General features: G+C 46.1%; 6 protein-coding genes across 9 annotated transcripts; 4 read left to right on the top strand and 2 right to left on the bottom strand.

Annotated features, from left to right (window-relative positions):
* Positions 1-131: 131 nt before the first annotated feature.
* Positions 132-1,741, top strand: BDBG_01944 (mitochondrial phosphate carrier protein 2; the record flags this gene model as incomplete). Its single annotated transcript, XM_031720556.1, has 6 exons — positions 132-425; positions 540-704; positions 819-1,072; positions 1,151-1,496; positions 1,560-1,579; positions 1,669-1,741. 6 exons carry the CDS (start codon positions 132-134, stop codon positions 1,739-1,741), a joined length of 1,152 nt encoding a protein of 383 aa, XP_031576777.1.
* Positions 1,742-2,787: 1,046 nt separating this feature from the next.
* BDBG_01943 (monocarboxylate transporter) lies at positions 2,788-4,436 on the top strand (the record flags this gene model as incomplete). The annotated part of the gene is made up of 4 exons (XM_031720555.1): positions 2,788-3,189; positions 3,280-3,925; positions 4,020-4,022; positions 4,135-4,436. The coding sequence occupies 4 exons, from the start codon at positions 2,788-2,790 to the stop codon at positions 4,434-4,436; spliced, it is 1,353 nt and encodes a 450-aa protein (XP_031576776.1).
* A 189-nt stretch (positions 4,437-4,625) lies between these two features.
* Positions 4,626-7,367, bottom strand: BDBG_01942 (FAD binding domain-containing protein). The gene is made up of 4 exons (XM_002627225.2): positions 6,646-7,367; positions 6,486-6,566; positions 6,269-6,417; positions 4,626-6,202 (listed from the first exon to the last, which is right to left on the bottom strand). The coding sequence occupies exons 1-4, from the start codon at positions 6,776-6,778 to the stop codon at positions 4,730-4,732; spliced, it is 1,836 nt and encodes a 611-aa protein (XP_002627271.1). The 5' UTR covers positions 6,779-7,367; the 3' UTR covers positions 4,626-4,729.
* A 4,580-nt stretch (positions 7,368-11,947) lies between these two features.
* Positions 11,948-13,848, top strand: BDBG_01940. Of its 3 annotated transcripts, none has more exons than XM_002627223.2 (6): positions 11,948-12,321; positions 12,406-12,571; positions 12,642-12,672; positions 12,766-12,835; positions 12,948-13,076; positions 13,195-13,848. In XM_002627223.2, exons 2-6 carry the CDS (start codon positions 12,535-12,537, stop codon positions 13,333-13,335), a joined length of 408 nt encoding a protein of 135 aa, XP_002627269.1. In that variant the 5' UTR covers positions 11,948-12,321; positions 12,406-12,534; the 3' UTR covers positions 13,336-13,848. The 3 variants fall into 3 exon arrangements, with proteins under 3 accessions (XP_002627269.1, XP_031576775.1, XP_031576774.1); XM_031720554.1 differs by having other exon boundaries at positions 11,977-12,321; positions 12,524-12,571; positions 13,195-13,759; XM_031720553.1 differs by having other exon boundaries at positions 11,977-12,571; positions 13,195-13,759.
* On the bottom strand, positions 13,819-19,424 carry BDBG_01939. 2 transcript variants are annotated; one of them, XM_031720552.1, is made up of 7 exons: positions 18,902-19,424; positions 18,170-18,787; positions 17,932-18,089; positions 17,771-17,864; positions 17,458-17,686; positions 15,023-17,376; positions 13,819-14,954 (listed from the first exon to the last, which is right to left on the bottom strand). In XM_031720552.1, exons 2-7 carry the CDS (start codon positions 18,357-18,359, stop codon positions 14,887-14,889), a joined length of 3,093 nt encoding a protein of 1,030 aa, XP_031576773.1. In that variant the 5' UTR covers positions 18,360-18,787; positions 18,902-19,424; the 3' UTR covers positions 13,819-14,886. The 2 variants fall into 2 exon arrangements, with proteins under 2 accessions (XP_031576773.1, XP_002627268.1); XM_002627222.2 differs by having other exon boundaries at positions 13,973-14,954; positions 18,170-18,792; positions 18,902-19,393.
* A 269-nt stretch (positions 19,425-19,693) lies between these two features.
* Positions 19,694-20,440, top strand: BDBG_01938 (uncharacterized protein; the record flags this gene model as incomplete). The annotated part of the gene is made up of 2 exons (XM_002627221.1): positions 19,694-19,728; positions 20,116-20,440. The coding sequence occupies 2 exons, from the start codon at positions 19,694-19,696 to the stop codon at positions 20,438-20,440; spliced, it is 360 nt and encodes a 119-aa protein (XP_002627267.1).
* Positions 20,441-21,586: the final 1,146 nt, after the last annotated feature.

Raw genomic sequence — 21,586 nt, 5'->3', positions numbered from 1 at the left:
TTGTCTGCCTTTACACAAAAAGCCCTCCTTAACGTTTCCCAATGGATTCGTTTTTATTAAATTCGTCGGTTGATTGATGAATGGGAATCCCTATAGACTAGCACTGCTTTACCAACGACAAGACTCTCACCATGCCTTCCATCTTCCCCAACCAAGATACTCTTGTCAACACCTTTGGCTCGAGACATCCACTCTTTGGCTTTCATGGAGAGGCACAGAAGCCAGCTCCAACGCCAATGGATAGACCTTTGTTCCCTGCATGGAGCGCCATTGATGATGTCAAGCATAAAGCAGAGGCCGTGGGCAAGTCAGCTACCAAGGAATTCGACAAGGCCAGCGCAAAGGTCCAATCTAAAACTGGTCAAATCGAGCTGTATAGTCCAAAGTATTATGCTTCGTGTATCTTTGGAGGTTTACTAGCTTGCGTGAGTTTCTTCCAGATACTCTTTGCTTGTAGCACTTTTATTCCTTTTTTTGTTTCTGTCTTTGATTACCCCCCACCCGCTTGGTAAGGAACCACTACCAATGACTATGTTTAGGGCTTGACACATGCTCTTGTCACTCCGCTGGACTTGGTGAAATGTCGTCGCCAAGTTGATCCCAATATGTACAAAGGCAACCTCGAGGCCTGGTCCAAGATTGGCCGAGCGGAAGGTATCCGCGGTATCTTCACTGGCTGGGGTCCCACCCTTTACGGATACTCTGTAAGCAAGTCCCTTTCTTCCCCCTCCCCTCTACTATGTCGACTGTCGCCAGAGCTACAAATCGATTTTAAATCATGAGGTTAGTGGATCCGCCTGATCGTTCGATTATATTAGGCCCAAGGCGCGTTCAAATACGGTGGATATGAGTTCTTCAAGAAATTTTACAGCGACCTTTTGGGAGAGGAAAAAGCTATCCGCTGGAGAACATCAGTATACTTGACTGCCAGTGCGTCTGCAGAGTTTATCGCAGATGTTGCACTTTGTCCATTCGAGGCTGTAAAAGTCCGAATGCAAACTACAATCCCACCTTTTGCGACTCGAACATTTGCTGCAATGTCTCACATCACTGCAAAAGAAGGCGTTGGAGGGTAAATAAATCCTCATATATTTATGAATCCATCGATATGGGAAGGAGAGATAGCTAACATAAGCTCCCATATACAAAGACTGTTTAAGGGGCTGTACCCACTCTGGGGCCGGCAAATTCCGTACACGATGATGAAATTCGCGTCGTTCGAAAGGATTGTGGAAATGATATATAACCGTCTCCCAGGCCAGAAGTCGGATTATAACAAGGGTGCACAAACAGCCGTTGCTTTTACTGGTGGTTACTTAGCTGGTATTCTTTGCGCCATCGTGTCGCATCCGGCAGATGTTATGGTCAGCAAACTTAACGCCAATCGCCTTCCTGGCGAAGCGTTCGGCGCAGCTATGGGCCGAATTTACAAGGAGATTGGATTTATGGGTCTTTGGAACGGTCTGCCCGTGAGAATTGTCATGATTGGCACATTGGTATGCCCCATCATTGTTTTAGTACTAGGATTGTACTGAGCATCTGACTAACTACTTGTGTAGACTGGCCTCCAATGGATGATGTATGCCAACTCTTCTATCGCAGCAAGATTACTTCTTCCCCTCATTACCGAATGGTATAGAATGCTGACAACCTCCCTCTTTTGTACAGTTACGACTCCTTCAAGATTTTCATGGGCCTACCAACAACTGGTGGCCCAGCTCCGGCCAAACAGACCACCTAGATGTCGTGAGATTGTGGATAGAAAGACAGAGGGAGAAGTTTACTGCTCTTGTGATATATTATTGTTCATCCGACTGTAGACGTTCCTTGGTAATATTTGCAATACTTCTTTTATCCTTCTCTTTCTGTTACTCTCTCTATATTTAACCATCGATGGATATATGTATTCAGCACTTTTCTCTCTTTGTATTTTCATTTACAAATTTGTTTGTTGAAAAAGTCACTGTAATCATCACATGAAAACCCCCAAGATTTCATCCCTTCCTGTGCGGTGTCCCCCTTTTATGTTCCGTTTTGGTGGAGATGGATACTGTAAAGGTCGCAGTTATGGTTAGTAGTATTAGATGAAATGCTGGTACAGATGGACTTTAACTGTTGTTTCTTCTCGGTAAGAAATGGATTTGGAACTTCCTGCCACGGCATTTAAGCGTTTTCGTGTAGAGCCACAACTGTTGATTGGGATGATGTCGAAGAGCACAATTACCGATTCATCATTCCAGAGGCACAGCAATATTTTCCCGCTCCGCTGTGACCGTGAGTAAAGGGGGGAAAGAAAGGAATATCTCTTGTAATGTACTTTCTTTCCTAACACGCCCAGCACAGGAAAGATTAGGAGGTTGGCCGAGTTGAACATCGCCGGGTCGTCGGTCCGACAGCCAAGCGGCGCTTCGGGTGTTTCCTCCCCATGCGCCAGACCTCAACGACCTCGCTAGCACGTTACAAAACGCCGAAGAGGATTTGGGGCAGCTGTGGCCTGTCAACCTGTGTCAATTTTCAAGTTCTCGCGGTATGGGTCGCGGCTATCGCCGCCCTAAATCGCCGGTTTCAACAGCGGACAAGATGTTGTCCGGTGTACGCGAGTGTGCGCGAGCGGGTCCGATATGAATGGTGAGAGACTCCATTCCCCTCCTTTGACAACCTTCGATTAACATGTCAATATTGCTCAGGTATTACCGTTTCACTTGATTTAGACCGTTGGATCTATGATAAACACCTCAACAATTCTCTCAATAATTCAGATCTATACAAAACCATCCATAGCATACAATGTCATCCAGCCCAATCCCACTGCAACCATTGGGGACCGATAGCCCTCCCTCGAACGCGGCAGTTCAGCGAGACCAAGCATCGACCACGCGTAAAGGTCGGCTAGTGGTATTAATATGCTCCTTTCTTGCTGTCATCATGACCATAGGGCCCAATCTCTCCTACGGGGTTTTCCAAGAGTACTATGTGACGAGCAGTCAATCACTCCTCCCGCCATCGCAGGCGCAAAACAGAGCTTCTGTAGCTCTTGTGGGCACTCTGGGGGCGGGGCTAACATGGGGAGGCTCAATTTTTGTTAACCCATTAATGACGAAGGTCAAAGGGAATTCCAATCGCAAGATTGCAACGGCGGGTTGTGTTTTGATGAGCTTGGCTTATGGTCTTGCCAGCACCAGTAACCAGGTAAATACTATGTTCTCTCCGTTGCTGTAGTAGCATGTATAGAAAAGAGATTATTAGTTCTGTTTGCTAATTTGAACTTCAATGATTGAGGTATGGCAACTTTTATTAACCCAGGGCTTCTTGTATGGAATGGGGAGTTCAATGCTCTACTTCCCGATTCTGAGTGTTGCTCCCGAGTATTTTGACCGCCGCCGCGGCTTAGCCATGGGGTTCATTCTCAGCGGCGCAGGTGTAGGGGGTCTTATAATTTCCCCCATAATTCGCGCTCTCTTGGATTCTGTTGGTGCACGATGGTGTCTACGAATTTTCTCCTTCGCAAACTTGGTAATCACCTTGCCCATTGCCCTTTTTGCTCCTCCGAGCCTCAGTGCTACAAGACGGCCTACTTTGGTCAATATGACCTTGGCCAAAAAACCGGCATTTGTCCTGCAGTCTATTGCTGCATTACTTCAGGCCAGTGGTAACTTTGTGCCAATGACGTTCCTCCCGGAATTCTCCAGCGTCGTTGGCTACTCAGCATCGTTTGGTGCGACGTTGCTGGCAATCAATAACGGTGTGAACTCCGTATCTCGCGTCCTCATGGGCCATACTGCGGATCAGCTTGGTAGACAGAATACACTTGTCCTAGGAGTCATTGGCAGCACGGTTAGTGTGTTGACTTTGTGGCTTTTCGCTGCCGATGACGGCTCAAAGGCGCCATGGATTGCGTTTATTGTACTTTATGGAATACTAGCTGGTAAGAAATCTCTCCTCTCTTATTTCCTTTTTTTTTTTTGGGGGGGGGGGGGGGGAGGCTGCTATTCTAGAGCTAACAGATGGGGGTTTCATAGGTGGTGAGTGACAGCCTCTCATACATAACATTGCTCGGATACAAAATCGCTTCCGTCAATTGGTATCCTCTCTGACAATCTTAACTAGTTACTCATTTACTAACCATACGTTCAGGCTACAATGCACTCTTTCCAACAACCATTACGGAACTATTCGGAGTCCAAGCGTATACCTCTGTCAACGGCTTTCTCTACTTCATCCGCGGCTTGGGTGCGTTATTCGGCTCTCCCGTTGGAGGTTTGATTTTAGGAAACTCCAGAGTTCCCACCCCTGGCCAGGACAAATCACAAATCCTTGGTGACTACCGCAAACTTATCTGGTACGACGGTGCGCTCCTCCTAGGCTCGTCGATGTGTGTGATAGGGGTCCGCGGATTTGACGCGCTGGAAAAGCGCAGATGGATTTGGAAGGCTTGATTAGCCAGGGATATTATATCTGGTCATCGTGGGCTAAATTTTTATAATTGCTACGTGAGACTACGTAGAAATATCTTGACTAACCTTTCGGATTTTGCCATACTGCTGACTTGTTAGATCAAAACCGCTTGGATTAACGGGAAATGGGAGAGTTATGTCGGGTAACATTGGACTAGACATCAATCCAGGTCTGGAAATACTTCTCAAATGTCAACATTATGTTTCTTCTCAGTTCAGATTCGTCCTATTTTCTAGACTATCTATTGTGTCATCCAGTGTAAAACCGGAACTATCTAATATCCGAGAATAGACCTCATCACGTCCATCAATTTAGCCTCACACTCGTCAATGTTAGCCATGCTCTTATTTGCTCTCCAAGCCACAAATCGATCAGGGCGCACAAGGACAGCACCTGATTCCTCAACTCCTCTCAGTTTCTCCCACTCAAAGTACACATCCTCCCAGTCCGCTCTGAACCCAACTGAGTATGCATTCACTGGGACATTCAAATTCTGAGAGACCTTCTCTGATGCTAGTTTCCAGAAATCGCCTCCAATTCCGGTGAAGAGGGCAAATGCACGATGCCCAGCCAGATCTATGGTAGATATGGGCTTTCCTGGAATAGCACTGTTAAGCCAGGCGTGAGGCAGGCGACAACCAGGATATGTGCTGGGTTCGTGATAGAGAATTTCGTCATCCGCTGCACGGCCAGTTTTCCGATATGGGTGCGGCTCGTCGGCGTCATAGATCGCTGACCCTGTATAATGCTGGCCCATCTCGATTCCCAAACCATGGAATTCGTGACAAGTGTAGTTGATTGCTTCTTGGAACTCACGGCGAGCTTTACTCCCTTCTGGACCTGCGCTTGACAATCGCTTGAGTACCTGTCTTCTAATCTCTACCTCGTCGGGAAGCGTACCCAGTGCGCCCCAAACACGAAAATGTTCACGGAATGCGTCGTTGGCGCGGGTTATGACGGATTCACCAACAGGCTGCCTCTCTACCGAGTAACTGTCGAGCAGGGAGGGTGATGCAAGGCCCTTGTGCACATAGGCAATTTTCCAAGCTAGGTTGAAAGCATCTTGGATACCGGTGTTTGACCCCAGCCCATTGAAAGGTGGGTGGCGATGGACAGCATCACCCAGACAAAATACGTTCCCGTGGGAGTATTTCTCGGCTACGGTCTCATTAATAAACCACTTGGACACATCAATGATCTCTGCTGGCGTGTCGTCGCCAATGAACTCCCGTACTCGTTGCATGTACTGTTCTTTTGTTGGATTTATATCAGGGTCGCAATTGGGGCTCGTAAAAAGGATGAACAGCCATTCGTTCCATGGCTTTACCATGCGTACAACGCCCATCCAGCCAAAATCTGGGTGTGCGCAATCAGGCTGCATCACCCAATGAAGATTTCCATTTCTATGCTCTAGCAGATGGGAGAGGTCGGCTTTAACCAACACATTAATCGCGAGCCCCTGACCAGGTTTGACTTTCAAGGGGAGATTGAGCTGCTTCACAACCTGGCTACGAGCGCCATCTGCTCCAAACAAGTACTTGGAATGAATTTGATATTCCTGCTTGGATACCTTATCTTGCACTGTTGCAGTAATGAGGCTAGCTTCCTCGTTCTCAACAAAGGACAACAACTTCGTATCAAATCGTACCTTGAAGCCCTTCGACGTGGCGTGACGGATGAGGATTGGCTCCAGCAATGTTTGTGGGAGGTCAATTGGCCTACAAGGGCTTGCCATCTCATACTCGCCCTGAACTCAGCGTTAGTGAAGTCCTGGCAAGCTCCTAGTTAAAAAAGCAGAAGTGATAGAGCACACCTTTCTTTTCGGATCGTTGCCCCAGGAATATATTCGCGCATATTCTTCACCAGCCATGCTATGACACCATCTGTTGTGGAGCATACACATGTGGTTCTTGACTGCTACCTTGGTCGCCTCTTGGTCTAGGCCAATATCTCGGAGGCATTCTAGCGGTCAACGGGATATGTAAGCTTCTGTGTTTTCCCAAACACTTGACCCGTCGAGGAAGACAAACCGAGAGTGGCCATGTTCGTGATGTGTGCCCTTGGAGTATCAGCTGTTCCGGGAGCGGAACTGACCATAATGCCCTTGCATCCTTCAATTTGTTAGCTGACCTTCGATATAGATGCACCTAACAGTGATATCTCTTTTGTGATGTATGTTTTAAGATGTACCATAAGCACTGAGAAAGCACGCCAACGCTGCCCCGGCGGGCCCTGCTCCGATCACCAAGAAATCTGTTTCGACTGTTCCATTCCTCTTAGAATGGCCCTCATGCTCAGAGAAACCATGCGCCGCACCCTCCATGATATTTTCTAAACTGTTCTAACACTTGGCTTTCCTGTAGCAAAGAATAATCTCAATAGTGCCACTGCTATTTGAATGAAGAATTCAACATCCTGCGGGAATGGATGAAAAAAAATGTCGCAAAGATATTGCATCATTCCATTCACCAGATGTTACAAACTAGTTGCTTCTTATATACATGCCTCTGGACCGACAGTCACTCATAGCGGCCGTCGCCATGCTTATTACGAGGCACGAACAGGAAGAATGCGGTTATTGATCTACGTGGCCGTGACACTCGAACCGGTCGGGCTTCATTATCCATACTCCCTAATAGCATATCTTCTCATCAATCCCAGCAACTTGTGCTTCGGTTGTCATTCTCGTAGTCTCTTGGCGTAAGCCGTAAGCCTTTATTACTGATCTGATGCGCGATGGAGACCAATCAATCTGCATTCCATGATCCACGACATGGAGAAGAAAGAAATATTAACTTCCGAAGCGTACGGAATAGCGCTGAAGGGGTGCTAAACCTCGGTTAAAATTAAGCTGAACCTAATCCTTAGTTCTCACTCCGGAGCCGCTTAAGAAAAGGGGTGGGGAATTGATCAGTCAAGAAAGCCTCTGTAGAGGTAGTGTCGCTTATTTTGGAGACCGAAGCATTTCATATTTTAGGGGCGGGTCAACAATTCTTCCGAATTTCAGCCTCCTTCCGATGCTAAACTCAATGCTGAAGTTTAGATTTCTGCAAACAAAAATCTTTGATTTTGGATCTGTAGGAAAATTTTCTGAAAAACAATAGCCATAGTTCGAGGAAGGTGTTGAGGGATTATAGACAGGTTAAATATTTCATCAGTCGGGGCTATGGATAAGTGTCGGGATTCCGGGATTATAACTGTCGGAATGGTATCTCGGATGAATATGTCGGAAACATATGAATCTTATGTATATCAAGATCTGCTTCATATATTATCCGTACACTATCTATTATATCTAATTCCATACAAAAGATAGAGCTATTTATAGTAAAACAAATGTGCGAGCCAAGAGAGCTAGCATTAGCAAGTATTAGACGAGTTTTGTAGTAAGCTGATGATAAGAAAAATAGTAGTAATATGATGTTGGTGGCGTTCATAAGTGTATGACCTCTTATTTCCCGACACACCCCCTTCAGCGAATGTAACATGTAAGAGGAAGTGTAAATGAAGCTGCAAGGAAATAGTCAAAGAAGGAGTGTAGATGAAACATTATTCTGCTTGCGCATTGATGATATCCGATATATCAACTAGGCCTAACATCTTGACGAATTCTGTATGCTTCTGGCGTGGCAGAGCCTTAGTGAGGCCATCCGCTGGCATCTGGGCCGTAGGCACCCAATCAACTGTAATATCGCCGGATTGGACACGTTCTCGGATTCTTCGCGATGTGGGTGTTTTTCGACATCTGCCCAGTGGGATAGGATGACGATATCATCCACGTAGAAGAAGACAATTAATCGATCATTAGAGAAGAGACAGCGATCCTCTGGCATAGAGGTGAAGCCTAGCGTTCTCAGTGTTGATAACAGTAAAAATAGTATTAGGAAATAAATTTTGAGACTTGTAGAAGTCTGAGTGAGAATGAGAATGAGAGAATGCCTCCTTGATCATTTGAAAAGGATTGTTTTTGGCATTTGCAACTGCCACAAGGTGGGCAGCTCTGCGATTTCGGGTTTGTGTATGATTATCTATCGCAGCTGGATGAGTATTAATATCAACATTAACGTTCCGTGTACGATTAGCTATCGCAGCTGGATGAGTATTAATATCAACATTAGGACCCATATCAACATTAGGGCCCGCTGGCCCTGGCGTAGGTTCAGGCGTTGGATTCGGTGTATGAGATCTAACGTGGGGACGTCTAGATATTTGATTTTCTGCACTAGATAGCTGGCAGGGCTTGCAAAGCTTGGTGGTAAGCTCGTCCGCAGCGTTTTCTAGATGGGTGATTTGAACGCCAGTTGCATCATTTGCAAGCTTTTGTATGGCGATTTTTGATGGATGTCCTAATCTCTTATGCCACGTAGACTGAGTAGTGATAGAGATCTTAGGTTTTTGAGAATGTTTTGTGCGTATTGGCAGGTTAGAAGAAGGATTTGTAGAAGTTGAAGAATTTGTACTGCGTAGATATTGATTTTTTAGTGTGTGAGGTGTGGTAGCTGCAGCGGCTTCGGTGGTGGATTTTTCCGATAGAGTTGAAAAAGCAGCTATTTCACTATATTCTGTAACTAGCAACTCCCCAAATACTTCAATGTGTGCAAAGATGGTATTATCTGCGCGTTTTTGCAATCTGAAGTCTTTTCCATCATAATAGATGCCACCTATATGGAAACATGGTTTCCATGTGATGATATTTGTATGGAAATTCGGGATATAAGCTGTGTTGATGAGGTTGACATTGAACTGCTTTCCTGCTTCATTTATCATGATAGTTCTAACAGTTCCATAACCTTTCTACTTTAGTGCTGGAATCGCCTGTATAGACTTCCGCGTTCTCGTTCGCAGGGGTAAAGGATAGGAAATGTGTTCGATTATTGCATATATGCTGCTCCGCGCCAGTATCAAAGATCCAGGAGTTTTGGAGGTAGGAGCGAGAATTTGAAGAGTTCATCGATATTTTTCGGATCTGCAGATCAATAGATTGAGGATTGATAGATTGGGGATCGGAATCTGATATCTTAATATCTGTAGGTTGCTTCAGAACCATTCCTCCTAGGACTGCTCCATCTATCATATCCGTATTCGCGGATGAATCTCTAGATATCGCACGATCAACCCGTCTCTTCAATTCTTGGTTCTTAAGAGCTTGATCGATTTGAGCTCTTTTCTCCCTGTTTTCCTCCCATCCAGGTGGCTTCCTTGAGGGATTGAGATAGTAGCACTGGGCGTATCGGTGACGGGCTCCGCAGATGCAGTTTCGGAATGTTGCTGATGATGAGGTATTTTGCTGAGGTCTTCCATTAAGGGTAGCAAAGGTCATAGGTTTATCTCCTTTGAGAATACCCATTTCCCTATACCATTCCTTGAAGTCCTTAACTAACTCTATCAAAGATATGACATCTTTGTCACGTCGGACATCCTTAGCCCAAGCTTGTGCATAACCTGCATCAATAGCTAGATTCGCATTTAAGAAGTCTTTCTTCAAATTGAACTGTCCAGCTATATCCGCCTCTTTGATATCATCCTCGATGAGAGACCAGTTGTTTAACCACTTCTCTATACCTCTATTTTTCGGTGCTTTGCAGAGATCGTGATATCGGGTTCTCACATCATCCTGATAGTCCGCAGTTGTGGGGGAGAGTCGATCTCTTTCACATCATCATCCTTGCTGCGTACATGTTGTAACTCCGTGGCATCCACTGTTCTCCATATGACATCTCGTATCTTTGTCATACCTTCATTCATCTTCTCATATTTCATATATTTGATTTTCCACACAGTGACCTTGATGTCATATGCTATCTTGGCCTCCGCGGTGGCTTCTTCTGGACACTCAGGTTCCAGAGGTTCTTCTAGTTCAGAGAAGATATCAGGTTTATCGAGATTGATGAAGTCTGATACCTTCTTGTCCTTTGCATATCCTAGCATATGCCTGTACCAAAGTTTCCAATCTACAGGAACACTAAGGTGAACAGTTGCACTAGTCATTGTCTTGTCTGTCATATCGGTTTATATTGGACGGATTGAGGAATCGGTTCAAGTATTTTGAATGATAGATATGATCGGAATTCGAGGTGTATAACGGTCGAGTATTTCGAAACGTATACGAGTGAGGTTCAATCGTCTCAGTTCAAATGATAGTTATCGGGATTCAGTGTATAACGGTCGAGTAGTTCGGAACGTATACGAATGAGGGTACAATCGTCTCAGTTCGAATGATAGTTATCTATTTGAATGAGGATTGGGATCGGTGTTGCGCTTCTATTCAGATGCTGCTTGCCGGGATTTGGTGTATAACGGTCGAGTAGTTCGGAACGTATACGAGTGAGGATCAATCGTCTCAGTTCGAATGATAGTTATCGGGATTCAGTGTATAACGGTCGAGTAGTTCGGAACGTATACGAATGAGGGTACAATCGTCTCAGTTCGAATGATAGTTATCTATTCGAATGAGGATTGGGGTCGGTGTATCGCGCTTCTATTCAGATGCTGCTTACCGGGCTCATAACTGTCGGGATCCGGGATTATAACTGTCGGAATGGTATCTCGGATGAATATGTCGGAAACATATGAATCTTATGTGTATCAAGATCTGCTTCTTATATTATCCGTACACTATCTATTATATCTAATTCCATACAAAAGTAATATGATGTTGGTGGCGTTCATAAGTGTATGACCTCTTATTTCCCGACAATAAGGGATTACAAGAGGAAGATAACAGGGATCACCAATTGTGATTTTCCAAAAAAAAAAGAAAAAAAAAAGAAAAAAAAGAAAAAAAAGAAAACAATAGTTTAAAAGGGATATATTTTCTCCTAATATTAATTTGAGGTACCAACAAACTCTCTGCTATCCAGTAGCAACTACCTCCTTGCACACACAACAGAAATCGATATAGCTCACTCGTAGTAATATTTATGAAAGCCCCAATACGACTAAATCTAACCCCTATATCAGCACCATGTTCAGGACGATCTTTAGATTGTGCGTTGCCCCGATTAAGGAACGTCTATCAATTGCCACTGTTCCTCTTTCCAGCGTGGTGTGGGAGAGGCGCGAAATGATTCTCATATTGTTATAAGCAATAACTTCAAGATCAATGCCAAGGCTGAGATTGAATTATGCTTAAAATTAATGTTCTGTGCCAAGTGGAGCAAGGCTCCACTCTCCGCACTGGCCCATGAAGGCTATCTCACCAAGCACGGGCTATTTCTAGATCCGGTATGTACATGTACTGTACTGTATGTTCCAAGAAGGTTAACTGGTCCTCGCGTCATGGATGGACGATATCCAGGTCTGATTGTTGGATGTCAAAAATTGAGGTAATTGTCTGGAGCGCTCTGGTTGGCTGGGAGAAGGAGTCCTTATCTTATCTTCGGTTGTTAGTTATCAGAAAAAAGAGGGAGAGAGAACCTTATCACAACGATAGCTTTGCCATTTTGCCCCATTGTTATAACTAGAGTACATATGTATCTTTGCTAGCTGATGAGAACAAGCGACGTTAGCTCATTTGATAACATGGATGCCTTACCATGGCAGCTGCTACCTTCGAATACCACTTATCGCAACCGCGGTTCTTTCATTGACTGTCACATCTTCTATGTTATTCTAAATTAAACTGGGGTTTGCAATTCGCCCCCCCCCCCCCCCCCGGTGCCGTTCTTTGTTTCACTCTAACCTCACCTCAAAAAAAGCCTTCACTACCACTATTTTCTTGATCATAAGAACAATAGACTGTTCTTGGGAGGAAAACTCTGTATAGAAACTCCTTGCTTTATCTTGTTGAAAATCCACTTTACTCTAAGATTCTCGGAGAGCCCTGCTCACCTCCACGGTTAATTTCGTAGCCCTTCTCCCGCACAAGTGAGTCATAACTAGGAGGAGTAGCAGTAGCACTATAAACTATTACCATTTCGCCCTTACCCATTACTCAGAAGTTCTCTCTAGTTTCGGAGGCCAGCATTATACCTACGTACCACGATTTCACTTTTGGGCCAAGACAGGTTTTGGAGACGCACAGAGGACTCGCTAACTACAGAAGCATCGATTGAATCGACGAAGTTAGACGCGACAAACATGAGTGGACCACCAGTTGTTTCTCATGGCCGAGGAGGTATGACACCTGGGACTGACTGTGGGAGTCATTTGAAACATTATTAATTGACATTCGGGTGCATTAATAGGCCAAGGAAATATCAATCCAGATCCTACCCAGTAAGTAAATCAATATTTATTGTATGGTCCTCTTCAAATGCGATGTTTCTGCAGCAAACTAGGAAAGCACACATTGTCTAACATCCAAAACAGATATGTGGATGCCGAGATCACTCGACAGGGTCCGGAAGGTGATCAGGGCGATGGAGCCTATTCTGCCGGTGTATGTACCGCTTTCTCTACATCTTTGTGTTTCCAATTTCCTTGTATCGGCTTTTCATCTTGCCCAATATAACATTTTCTGGTCGCCCAATTAATCCCCTCTTTCAATAAAGCGCGGTGGAGCAGGTAACATTGGTTCCCCGGGTGTCCGTCCAGTTTCAAGCGAAGTACATGTACATGACACCGATATCGTTCCCGAGCTCGCAATCCTCCCCTCTCAAGATGGTGACTATCATACTGGGGTAAGGTTTATATGATATTCCCCACCTTCCCTGTTACTATGAAGAAACTGAAAGACTGCTTGGAACCAAAAATCTCTAACCTGATCTCTCCTTCTATTGTGAATTGTTCTCTGCACAGCGTGGTGGCCAAGGAAACGTCCATACCCAGGAATCCAAGGCGAGCAGCGGCAAGAAAGGTAGGGAAGAAGAGTTGAAGAAGAAACATGCAGTCGCGGAGGTGGTTGATAAATTGAAGAATAAGTTGTTACGAAAGAAGTGAAGGTCGGTTTGCTGTTTGCTCGCTGAGTTGTTACGATTAGCCATAACTATATGAGGGCGGGAGTAGAAGGGGAACGGGGTGAGCATTCTGTAGCTCATGAGCTGTAAATGGCAAGTTTCCCTCTAGCAAAATTCCTCGTGAAAGCCAGGAAGGAATGTGACAAAAGGGGGGGAAAGTCCATAATTTGTATATCGTTTTTACCCAAGTCTAACAAACCGTTTAACTATCCGTATCCGATTCGAGTTCTCCGGGGGACGAGAAATTAGAGTATGAGGGAGCATACACAGGTTCCACATAGGGGGAAACAAAAAAATTAATTAGATGAAAACATAAAAAACAAAATAAGATATGTCAAGTGGAGACAAGTATGAAAAGAGAACTCTAGGGATAGTAGCTGTAGAAGCGGTAGCAAACAAGACTGGTATTTATATTTGTATATATATTATATATATTATATATATTATTATTTAAAGAAAGCTACATACGGATTGAGAGTTAGCTGAGACAAATCAACAAATTTTGGCTGCGGGGCCTATGTAGCTTCTTTGCGAGATATGAAACAACAAAAATAAACCTTTCTCCGCAAAAAAGGGAGAGAGATATCCGTAGTTTATTGTTAGGGGAATTGTGGAGGTAATCTTGGTTTAGCATCAAAAAATATTGATTTCTGTTATGTTTTGCGTACATTGATTGATTAAAAAAGAACAAAACAAGGTGCTCCCTGCCCACTACCCCTCAACCCCTACAAATAGGGTCTGTCGGCCCCGTTTCGGGTGTTTATACCCATTCAAATTACAAGTGGCGCGAACGCTCCTAGTTCCCCTCCCTGACTTGCTGAGATAAATTGAGAAATAGAACATAACATCTCAAGGAAGAGAAGAGGGAAAACAAGGAGTCAAAATACTGAAAAGAATATTGAACAGATTTTAGACTCGAATTCACAGAGAGTGGGTTATCAAGGAGAGAGCAGGATGGTATAAATTTGGCGGTAGGAAAGCAGGGAGAGGGAAAGCAAAATGAGATCGATAGGCCACGAGAGCAAACTGCAAAACAAAACGCTATAATTGAGAGGAAAGAGAGAACTAAATTGGGTAATCTTGTAGGAGAGTATGTGGTAGTAAGCTTCAAAATGAGATAAATCAAAATAGAAAATAAAAATCGAAAGGGTACCTATGACAAAAGGAACAATCCAAAGGTTCTTGGATAGAGAGTTCAACACGTTCGAGTAGGAATCAAATTCGCACGGATATTGGTAGAAAAAAGAGTCGAGTTGAGGGAAGAAAGATTTGTATGAGTTGAAGGGGGATGATTTCAGAAAATATTCGGTCAAAAATATCAAGGTGATTACTCAGGGAATAGTTTACGAGGCATAGTTTGGGGGGGAAGGAAAAGAAAAAAAGGGTATAGAAGTTGTAGAAAGCAACAAAAACAGAAAACGAGAATAGGGGGAAAAAATAATGGAGTTACGGAAAGGAGACCTTCGTCGTATTCTGACGTTGGAAATACGCGAGACGCATGAAAACCGTGGAAACATCGTTGAGGACAAATTGCCTAAGATTCCATATTACCTGTCAATTCGGCAACACGAGCCTTAATGCGTGCGACTCGGGATTCGATTGCTAAAAAGGGACAGATTATGATTAGTTCTACTTCGACTGAGGGGAATTTGCCATTGGGGATAACTTACTCTCCTCCCCACTTGTTTCTCCATCATCAGTCTTCTCCGGCTCATGGCTTCTCGACGGGTGGTCATCGACATGGACAGCACGTTCGGCAGCATTTTTCCGGATTTGTGCCCAGCGGTCCTGTAGGGGCAAGGGTTCATCCGAGATTGATTTATCTTGGCGCCCGTGACCATTAATAGGTGATCCGGCCTGTTTGGCAGCTGGGTGTTGGGCAGGAATGTCCCGTTCTGGGAACTCGTTTCTGATTGGTGTATCCTCAGGAACAAATGCAGGCTGGTCAACGAATGGGGCCTGGTGGTCGAAGGAGGAAAATTCCCGGTCGGCTTGGGCCTTCTCGTTGGTGTCCACTCGAGAGAGCGCATCGAATTCACTATCCCTGCGAGTCCACGGTGGGCCATCGTAACCTGTGGCGGCCGGCACTGGTTGCACCACGGGTTGTGGAGCCTGTTTCGGCTCCTCAGTTGCAGGTGGGGTAACTGGATTGGACATTGTCTGCGCAGGGATTGACTCCGCGGTCTTCTTTCGTCCAAGCCCAGAGAGGCGGTGGGCAGCAGGTGCCTTGGTAGGTGAGAAGGTTGAAGTCTTTGCAGCCTGTGCGGTTCGACCTTCAAGGGCAGCTTTGGCGGCAGCTACAGCAGACGTCTCTACCCCAGTTGGTTTCATGGGAGGCTGCTCCGGCTTCTCAGCCTTCTTACCAAACATACCCTTCAGCGTCGTATTTGCGGCCTTCTTCTTCAGTTTCTTGGGTTCCTCAGTCGAATCCATGGACTTCTTGCTGCGAGTCATTTCTGGGGATTTCCTTCCGACGGAAGCTGGGGCAGTGGGCTCCGCTACAGGAGTAACTACGGGGTGCAAGTCTGACGCAGTGTTTTTGGAAATATCAGATTGCTCGGCAGCGGGGCGCTGATCAGCCGCTTCTTCCTTTGGAGGAACTGCTTGCTCATTATCAAGACGAGGGCTGGTCGAATTAAGAGAGCTAGCTTGGACGTGGCCATTTGCTGGCAATTGCAGTGACTCTGCAGGAGCACCCGTACCAGCAAGACTGTTTCCAAGATAAGCCGCTCGCACTGCATTTTTATCGTAGTTGTTAGCCCACTTCATCGCCTGTGAGACTTCAGTCATAACAAGCGGCTGCAGCGACATCACGGAGTTGTTCTTTGAATGTCCCAAGTCTTCCGACCTGTTGCGTTTTTCTGACGCTTGCTCCTGCTCCTGTTCCCTGTGCTTCCTCTGAAGAGCGGCAGCGGCAGCCTGGATCCTAGCGTGCTGGTCTGGGCCAATGCTCGTCTTGCTCATTGCTCTTGTGCTGTTGGCCCGTTGGTAGGGTTCTTCTGCAGTGGATATCTTCTTTACGGAAGATTTGCGTCGTGTTAACCGTCCTTTTCGTGACCTGAAGCCGAAGAAGCTTTTTTTCTCAGCGATATATGCACCAACTTCTGGCTCAGGAGCAGCACCCTTCACTTGTTCCTCAAGCACAAACCACTTCCCTCCTGAGATGGATGTTTCAATCAGAGCACACCGCCCAAAAACTGCCTTTCTTTGAGTTGGTTCCTCCCCTGACAGACTGCTAATCCAGACCCACCAGAACGACGCATCCAAGTCAAGATTGGTTATGCTTGCAAGTTCGCCCGGTTCAGCGGATGATTCCTGGTCGAACAAACGTTTATGCGATTGGGAACTTTGCCCGCGCACGGTTTGAATGGGGGGAAGGACTTTGTCGGGGGGTAGGAGGAAAGGCGGACGACTTCTTGGCTCATTTTCGTCAGCAAATCCAGAGGAAAGGAAATCAGCCCAGGAAGGTGTGGTCGGTCGACCAAGATCAGCAGTGCGAGAGTGAGGAGCCGACCTCAGACCCAGTGGTCCGGTTTGTTTCGACACTGTTCTATCTCCATCCTCGTCACCATCACCCTCTTCGATAGTGTCGGTGAAACCCAGATCCTCAAATCTTGACCAGGATGGATCACGAATAGGGCCTGGGCCCTCTTCTGCTGCTATAACATTGGATTGGTTGGTTGAGGATATGCATCGCAAAACTCTACGGCACTCGTCAGTAAGTGCTCTGACAGGATCTTCGAAATTCGAGAACTTCTGTAGGGCGTGATCGCTATCCCTATATTCGAAATTCTTGGCACGTCGTAGTAATGCAAATGGTGTCGGGGAGACAGTGTCAACGATCATTACCACCTTAGTCGATTCCATCTGAAGCAGGGCGGGGGTTTCTGGGGGGTATTCTGTGGCTTGAACAAGGCTTTGCAACGAGATCGGAAGGGCAGAAATGCCATTGGATCCGCGAAGGGAATCAGGAGATAGAGAACGAAGGTAAGCAAAGAATAAGTGGCTTGTCGCATCCGCCGCACTATGCAGAAAGCAAAAAAGAAGCCGTTAGCCAAATACATCGAAAGTAGTAGGAGCCTCGTGTACAATCTGTTTCAATTACCTTGCCCAGTTCTTATAGCTTGATTCAAATCCATTGCCAGTATCAACGTGCTCGAAAGCCCACCAACCAGCATAGCGCGAAAGTTTGCGGCCTCCAAATCCGTTAGTTTTTCCGTGAGCTGCAACAGCAGACATGAGGTCGAAGAAGTCGAATATAATTTTTGTTCGAGCATCAGATTCAACACTTAAAGGGATAAAGGTGGAAAAGGCGTCGCGGGCAAATTGGGAGTCTATACAAATAAGTCAGTTTAACCTAGCCCTGAGACGGTGCCATAGTAGGCAAATTCAAGGGTAGATGGCGGAAAAGGAATGACCTTGTTCGCCAACTTTGAACAATTCGTATGCCTCCCAGGTTACCACCCCTCCAGGCAATCGACTCCAACACCATTTCATAATACTGCAGAGCACCTAGAGGTATTCGAAGATATCAAATCAGTTCTCTCCTCCACGTGCATTCTGAGGGAATATCACGCACCATAGGTTCAGTCAACCGCAGCTCCTGGAGTAAATGTTCTCCACGAAGTGGAGCTGGCCGCTCAGGAGGAGGGCTGAAGTAGTGTCGAATGAAGGTTCGGGCTGAACTTGGGTCCGAGCTGGGGCGAAATGGGAGGAGGAGGAATGGAATTTCGAGTCCTGGGAAGCAATGTAGATGAGCATTTTTGACCGAGTTTAAATTGCATTCTTCATTGAACTGTGCATGTGTATATACGGACCTCTTGATTTCAATTCGACCGTGCATCCATGTAGCAGCTCTTGGATCTCATCTGGGGTTACTTCCGTACGGAGGAAAGCATCGGTCCATTGGGGCTTCTGAGGGATATCCTGACTGACGCCATTGTGCTTTGCCTGTTTCTTCGAGCCACTCGCATCTCTGCTACGGAAAACCCGCGAAAAGAATGACATCTTACGCAGGAGCCGTTGACAATGCTAGATGGGTAGGTATTCGGTCGGTAGATTGGTATTGCGAGGTCAGGTAAAATCGCAGGGACGAAAGCTCTGTGCGACTTTGAAGCCCAGGGGTCCTAGATTCCCACAGGTACCACCAAGCAAGGTAGATTGTGGTTGAAAAGTGTTGCGACCAGGGTTGATCAACGCTCCCTAGAGTCTCATCAAGCAACAATGGTTTGAAGACCAAAGGCCTGTCTTGAAGGCGTAAACTACAAGTAGGGAGGCTGCGAAAGGAATAAAAAAGAAAGATCAAAAAGTAACGAAAATATGTCGGAGAGGTCGTGAGAGAAGTTCGAAAGGCGGAAAAAAAAAGATGGCGAGAGGTGCGAGTTTCAGGGGTAGGGTAGGCTCAACGGCGTAGAGAAAGCTTGACTAATGAGGCACTGAACTTTTGAGGAGAGGCTCACTATAGGTCAGCCACGGTCACCAACCGACAGAAGAATAAGAATATTGAGAAGAGAGAGCATGTTAAGAAGGCTATCTTGCTCCATAGGTACCTTGAGGTAGTCATGTGCTGACAATAAAAATTGCAGGCGAACAAGTGGGTATGCAGTGGGTTGTATGGCCTCAACAGCAGCCGTTTCAGGTGGAATAGTTTTCGTCTCTAAGTGCCTATGCAGCGAATAGGAAGAAGAAAAGAAGGGGGAAAGAAAACAAAAATAAAGGTGACCAGCATGCAGAGAAGTAGAAGAGGGATAGAGGGATCAATGAGGAGTAAGTAAGGAGCGTGTTCAGGGGACTGTGGAAGCACCCAGTGAAAAGGTCGAGAAGAATGCGGCTCCCGATGGACTTCCAGTCGGAATGGAAAGAAACGAAAGCGAAGACAGAAGACAGACCAACCGACTCTGGCTAGGGGGACACACGGGAGAAGAGAGAAGAGGAGAGAGAAAGGAAAAGCGAGATACGAAGACAAGGAGAGCAAGGGATGGGGAAGAGAGGGAGAGAGAGAGAGAGAAAGAGAGGGAGAGAGAGAGAGAGATGGAGGGTGAGTGTGGGAGAGAGAGAGAAAACGCAGCCAGCGGAAACACGTTGATGTGGAAAAAAAAAACAAGACGGCGCTGGGCTGGGCTTGGCCCGGGCGCGTGTGTGTCTGCCCGGCGTGTTTGGTTCAGGGGCTCTCCCGCCACGGCCCGCTACCTCTACTACCACGCCCGGGCAGCCATTCAACGGCCTTGACAGCCAAATCAAGTCTGCTCAGGACTCGAGAGTCGAGAGCGAGCGTTGAGCAGCTCTGGTCGGGTCCGGGAGACTGGTGGGGACTCTGGGAACTCTGGGGACTCTGGGGAATCATGCCTCCAGCTGCTCAAAATCTACTACGATTCAGGTATGTTATCCCATTGGTTGAATATCTACTACAATGCCAGCCTCTCCTCTCTATTCAACGCCGTACGCCACACAGAGTATGTTGTCCCCACCCCCAGTTTTACCCCCTTTTTATTTTCTTGCACATGGGTTGCGCTAAAAGCAGAGATTTCTCTCTCCGGGTGCTAAGTCATGAGGATCTAATTTGTCATGTCCAGACATATGCATGTAGATAAAGCTTGGAATGCTTGTCTATATCACTAACATCCCTACCGGGTATATATCTAACCATCCAGGCACATCACCTCAAATTCATTTTCAGCCTACCTCCCACATGTCTCTATCTGTAACCGTTGACAGCGATCAGGGCCCTTTACATACCCCTGAATCCAATTAATACTGTTTAAAGATGTCTGTGTCACCACCTCCCTGCTCAGCAGTACGATCCTCACACAGGTTGCAAGGGCCAACCTACACCTAGGCAAGAAACGGAACAAGAAGATGGAGTCAGAGGCCGGGTATGCATGCAAATCCAACTCTACCACCAGGGTCAGATCCTCCATTCCCATATTCCCGGAACCGAGGAGTCTCCCTGCATACGGAACACTCACCAGTCAAGCCTAGAGGCCGACGGCGCCCGTAAATTAATTTGGCTAGAGCTGGGTAGAAAACGCTCCGGCCAGGACGGCGTTACCTGCCGGTGCATGCCCGAAGACGGACGGATTCATCTTTAGGGGGACTCAAGGAAGCTTTCTCCTCCATCGCTTCGGTGTATCCCAATGGTACGGGCCCGAAATCTTAACCTCTCGGGCCGCCTCCGAGAAATATTTACATTATACGGTACCCATTAACGAACCGATCAATTAATGTTTGTATTCCTTGGATCGAACGAAAGTTTAAAAATTAAAACAAAAATAACGAGGAAAAAGAAGACAATCCAAACCGATTCCCAAAAACCGCCGGAAGAAGAAAATAACCAACTAAAGTACGCCCAATTGAGCCAGCAGCCAGTAGGGGATCAGCGCGTCATGGCAAATTTTCTCAGCCTGTCGTCTTAATGTAGCGTGGGCGTGCCTCGAAAAAAACCAAACGAACTCTCCTTCGACAAGCCTCAGGCTATGACGGGGATCGGCTCCAGAGGAGACTCCACCGGTTGTTGTTGTGACTGGCCAACTTGACCTTGCATGGTACACTGGTTCTGTTGAAATCACAGATAGCTCTATATATATACATATCTTTGGCCACCCTTTCGACTCCCTTTCCATTGCCTATTCATTTATTTTTTTCAGCCTTTTCATGCAATTAATTGACTTTCACACCGACCAGCTCCATGCTCTCAACGACCAGATGCTCCCCACGCTGTATACAGGAGTGCACCACGCCATGGATTGCCCATACTCAGCGCGCCACATCCGACAATTTCTCCCAAGATGCGTGTGATCCTGAACAAAATGAAGCAAACAAGAACATCCATATATCTAGAAAGGGGAGAAAAAATAATTTGCAAAGGAAAGAAGAGTATTCTGAACCAGTGAACCATTTGGCAAAGCCATGCCTTCAGGAGTAGTATCATCATTCAGGCCAACGCTGCCAGAATCTACCTCCTCATCATGCCAGACTTTCAGAAAGAAACTTCACACTGCCCCTCCTGCTCTCTCCAAACAACGCGCTCTAAAATTCTTTACCTTTCATGGTTATGCCTGACTTCTTTGCTAGAGATGCATCAAATCAGGCAGAAATATCAATCACAATCACACAGCAAACAAGCAAACCTACTACATGATAACTACTACAGAAAGATAGTTCCTATTCCACAATCCCGGGTCCAGGGGAGATGAATGGGCTACATACTGTGCCTAAATAGCGCTCCGATTGTGTAT

The sequence above is a fragment of the Blastomyces gilchristii genome (genome assembly GCF_000003855.2).
Source record: "Blastomyces gilchristii SLH14081 genomic scaffold supercont1.3, whole genome shotgun sequence".
NCBI classification, from domain to species: Eukaryota; Fungi; Ascomycota; class Eurotiomycetes; order Onygenales; family Ajellomycetaceae; genus Blastomyces; species Blastomyces gilchristii.
The sequence above is the reverse complement of the archived record's forward strand: the minus strand, read 5'-3'. Positions and strand labels throughout refer to the sequence as shown.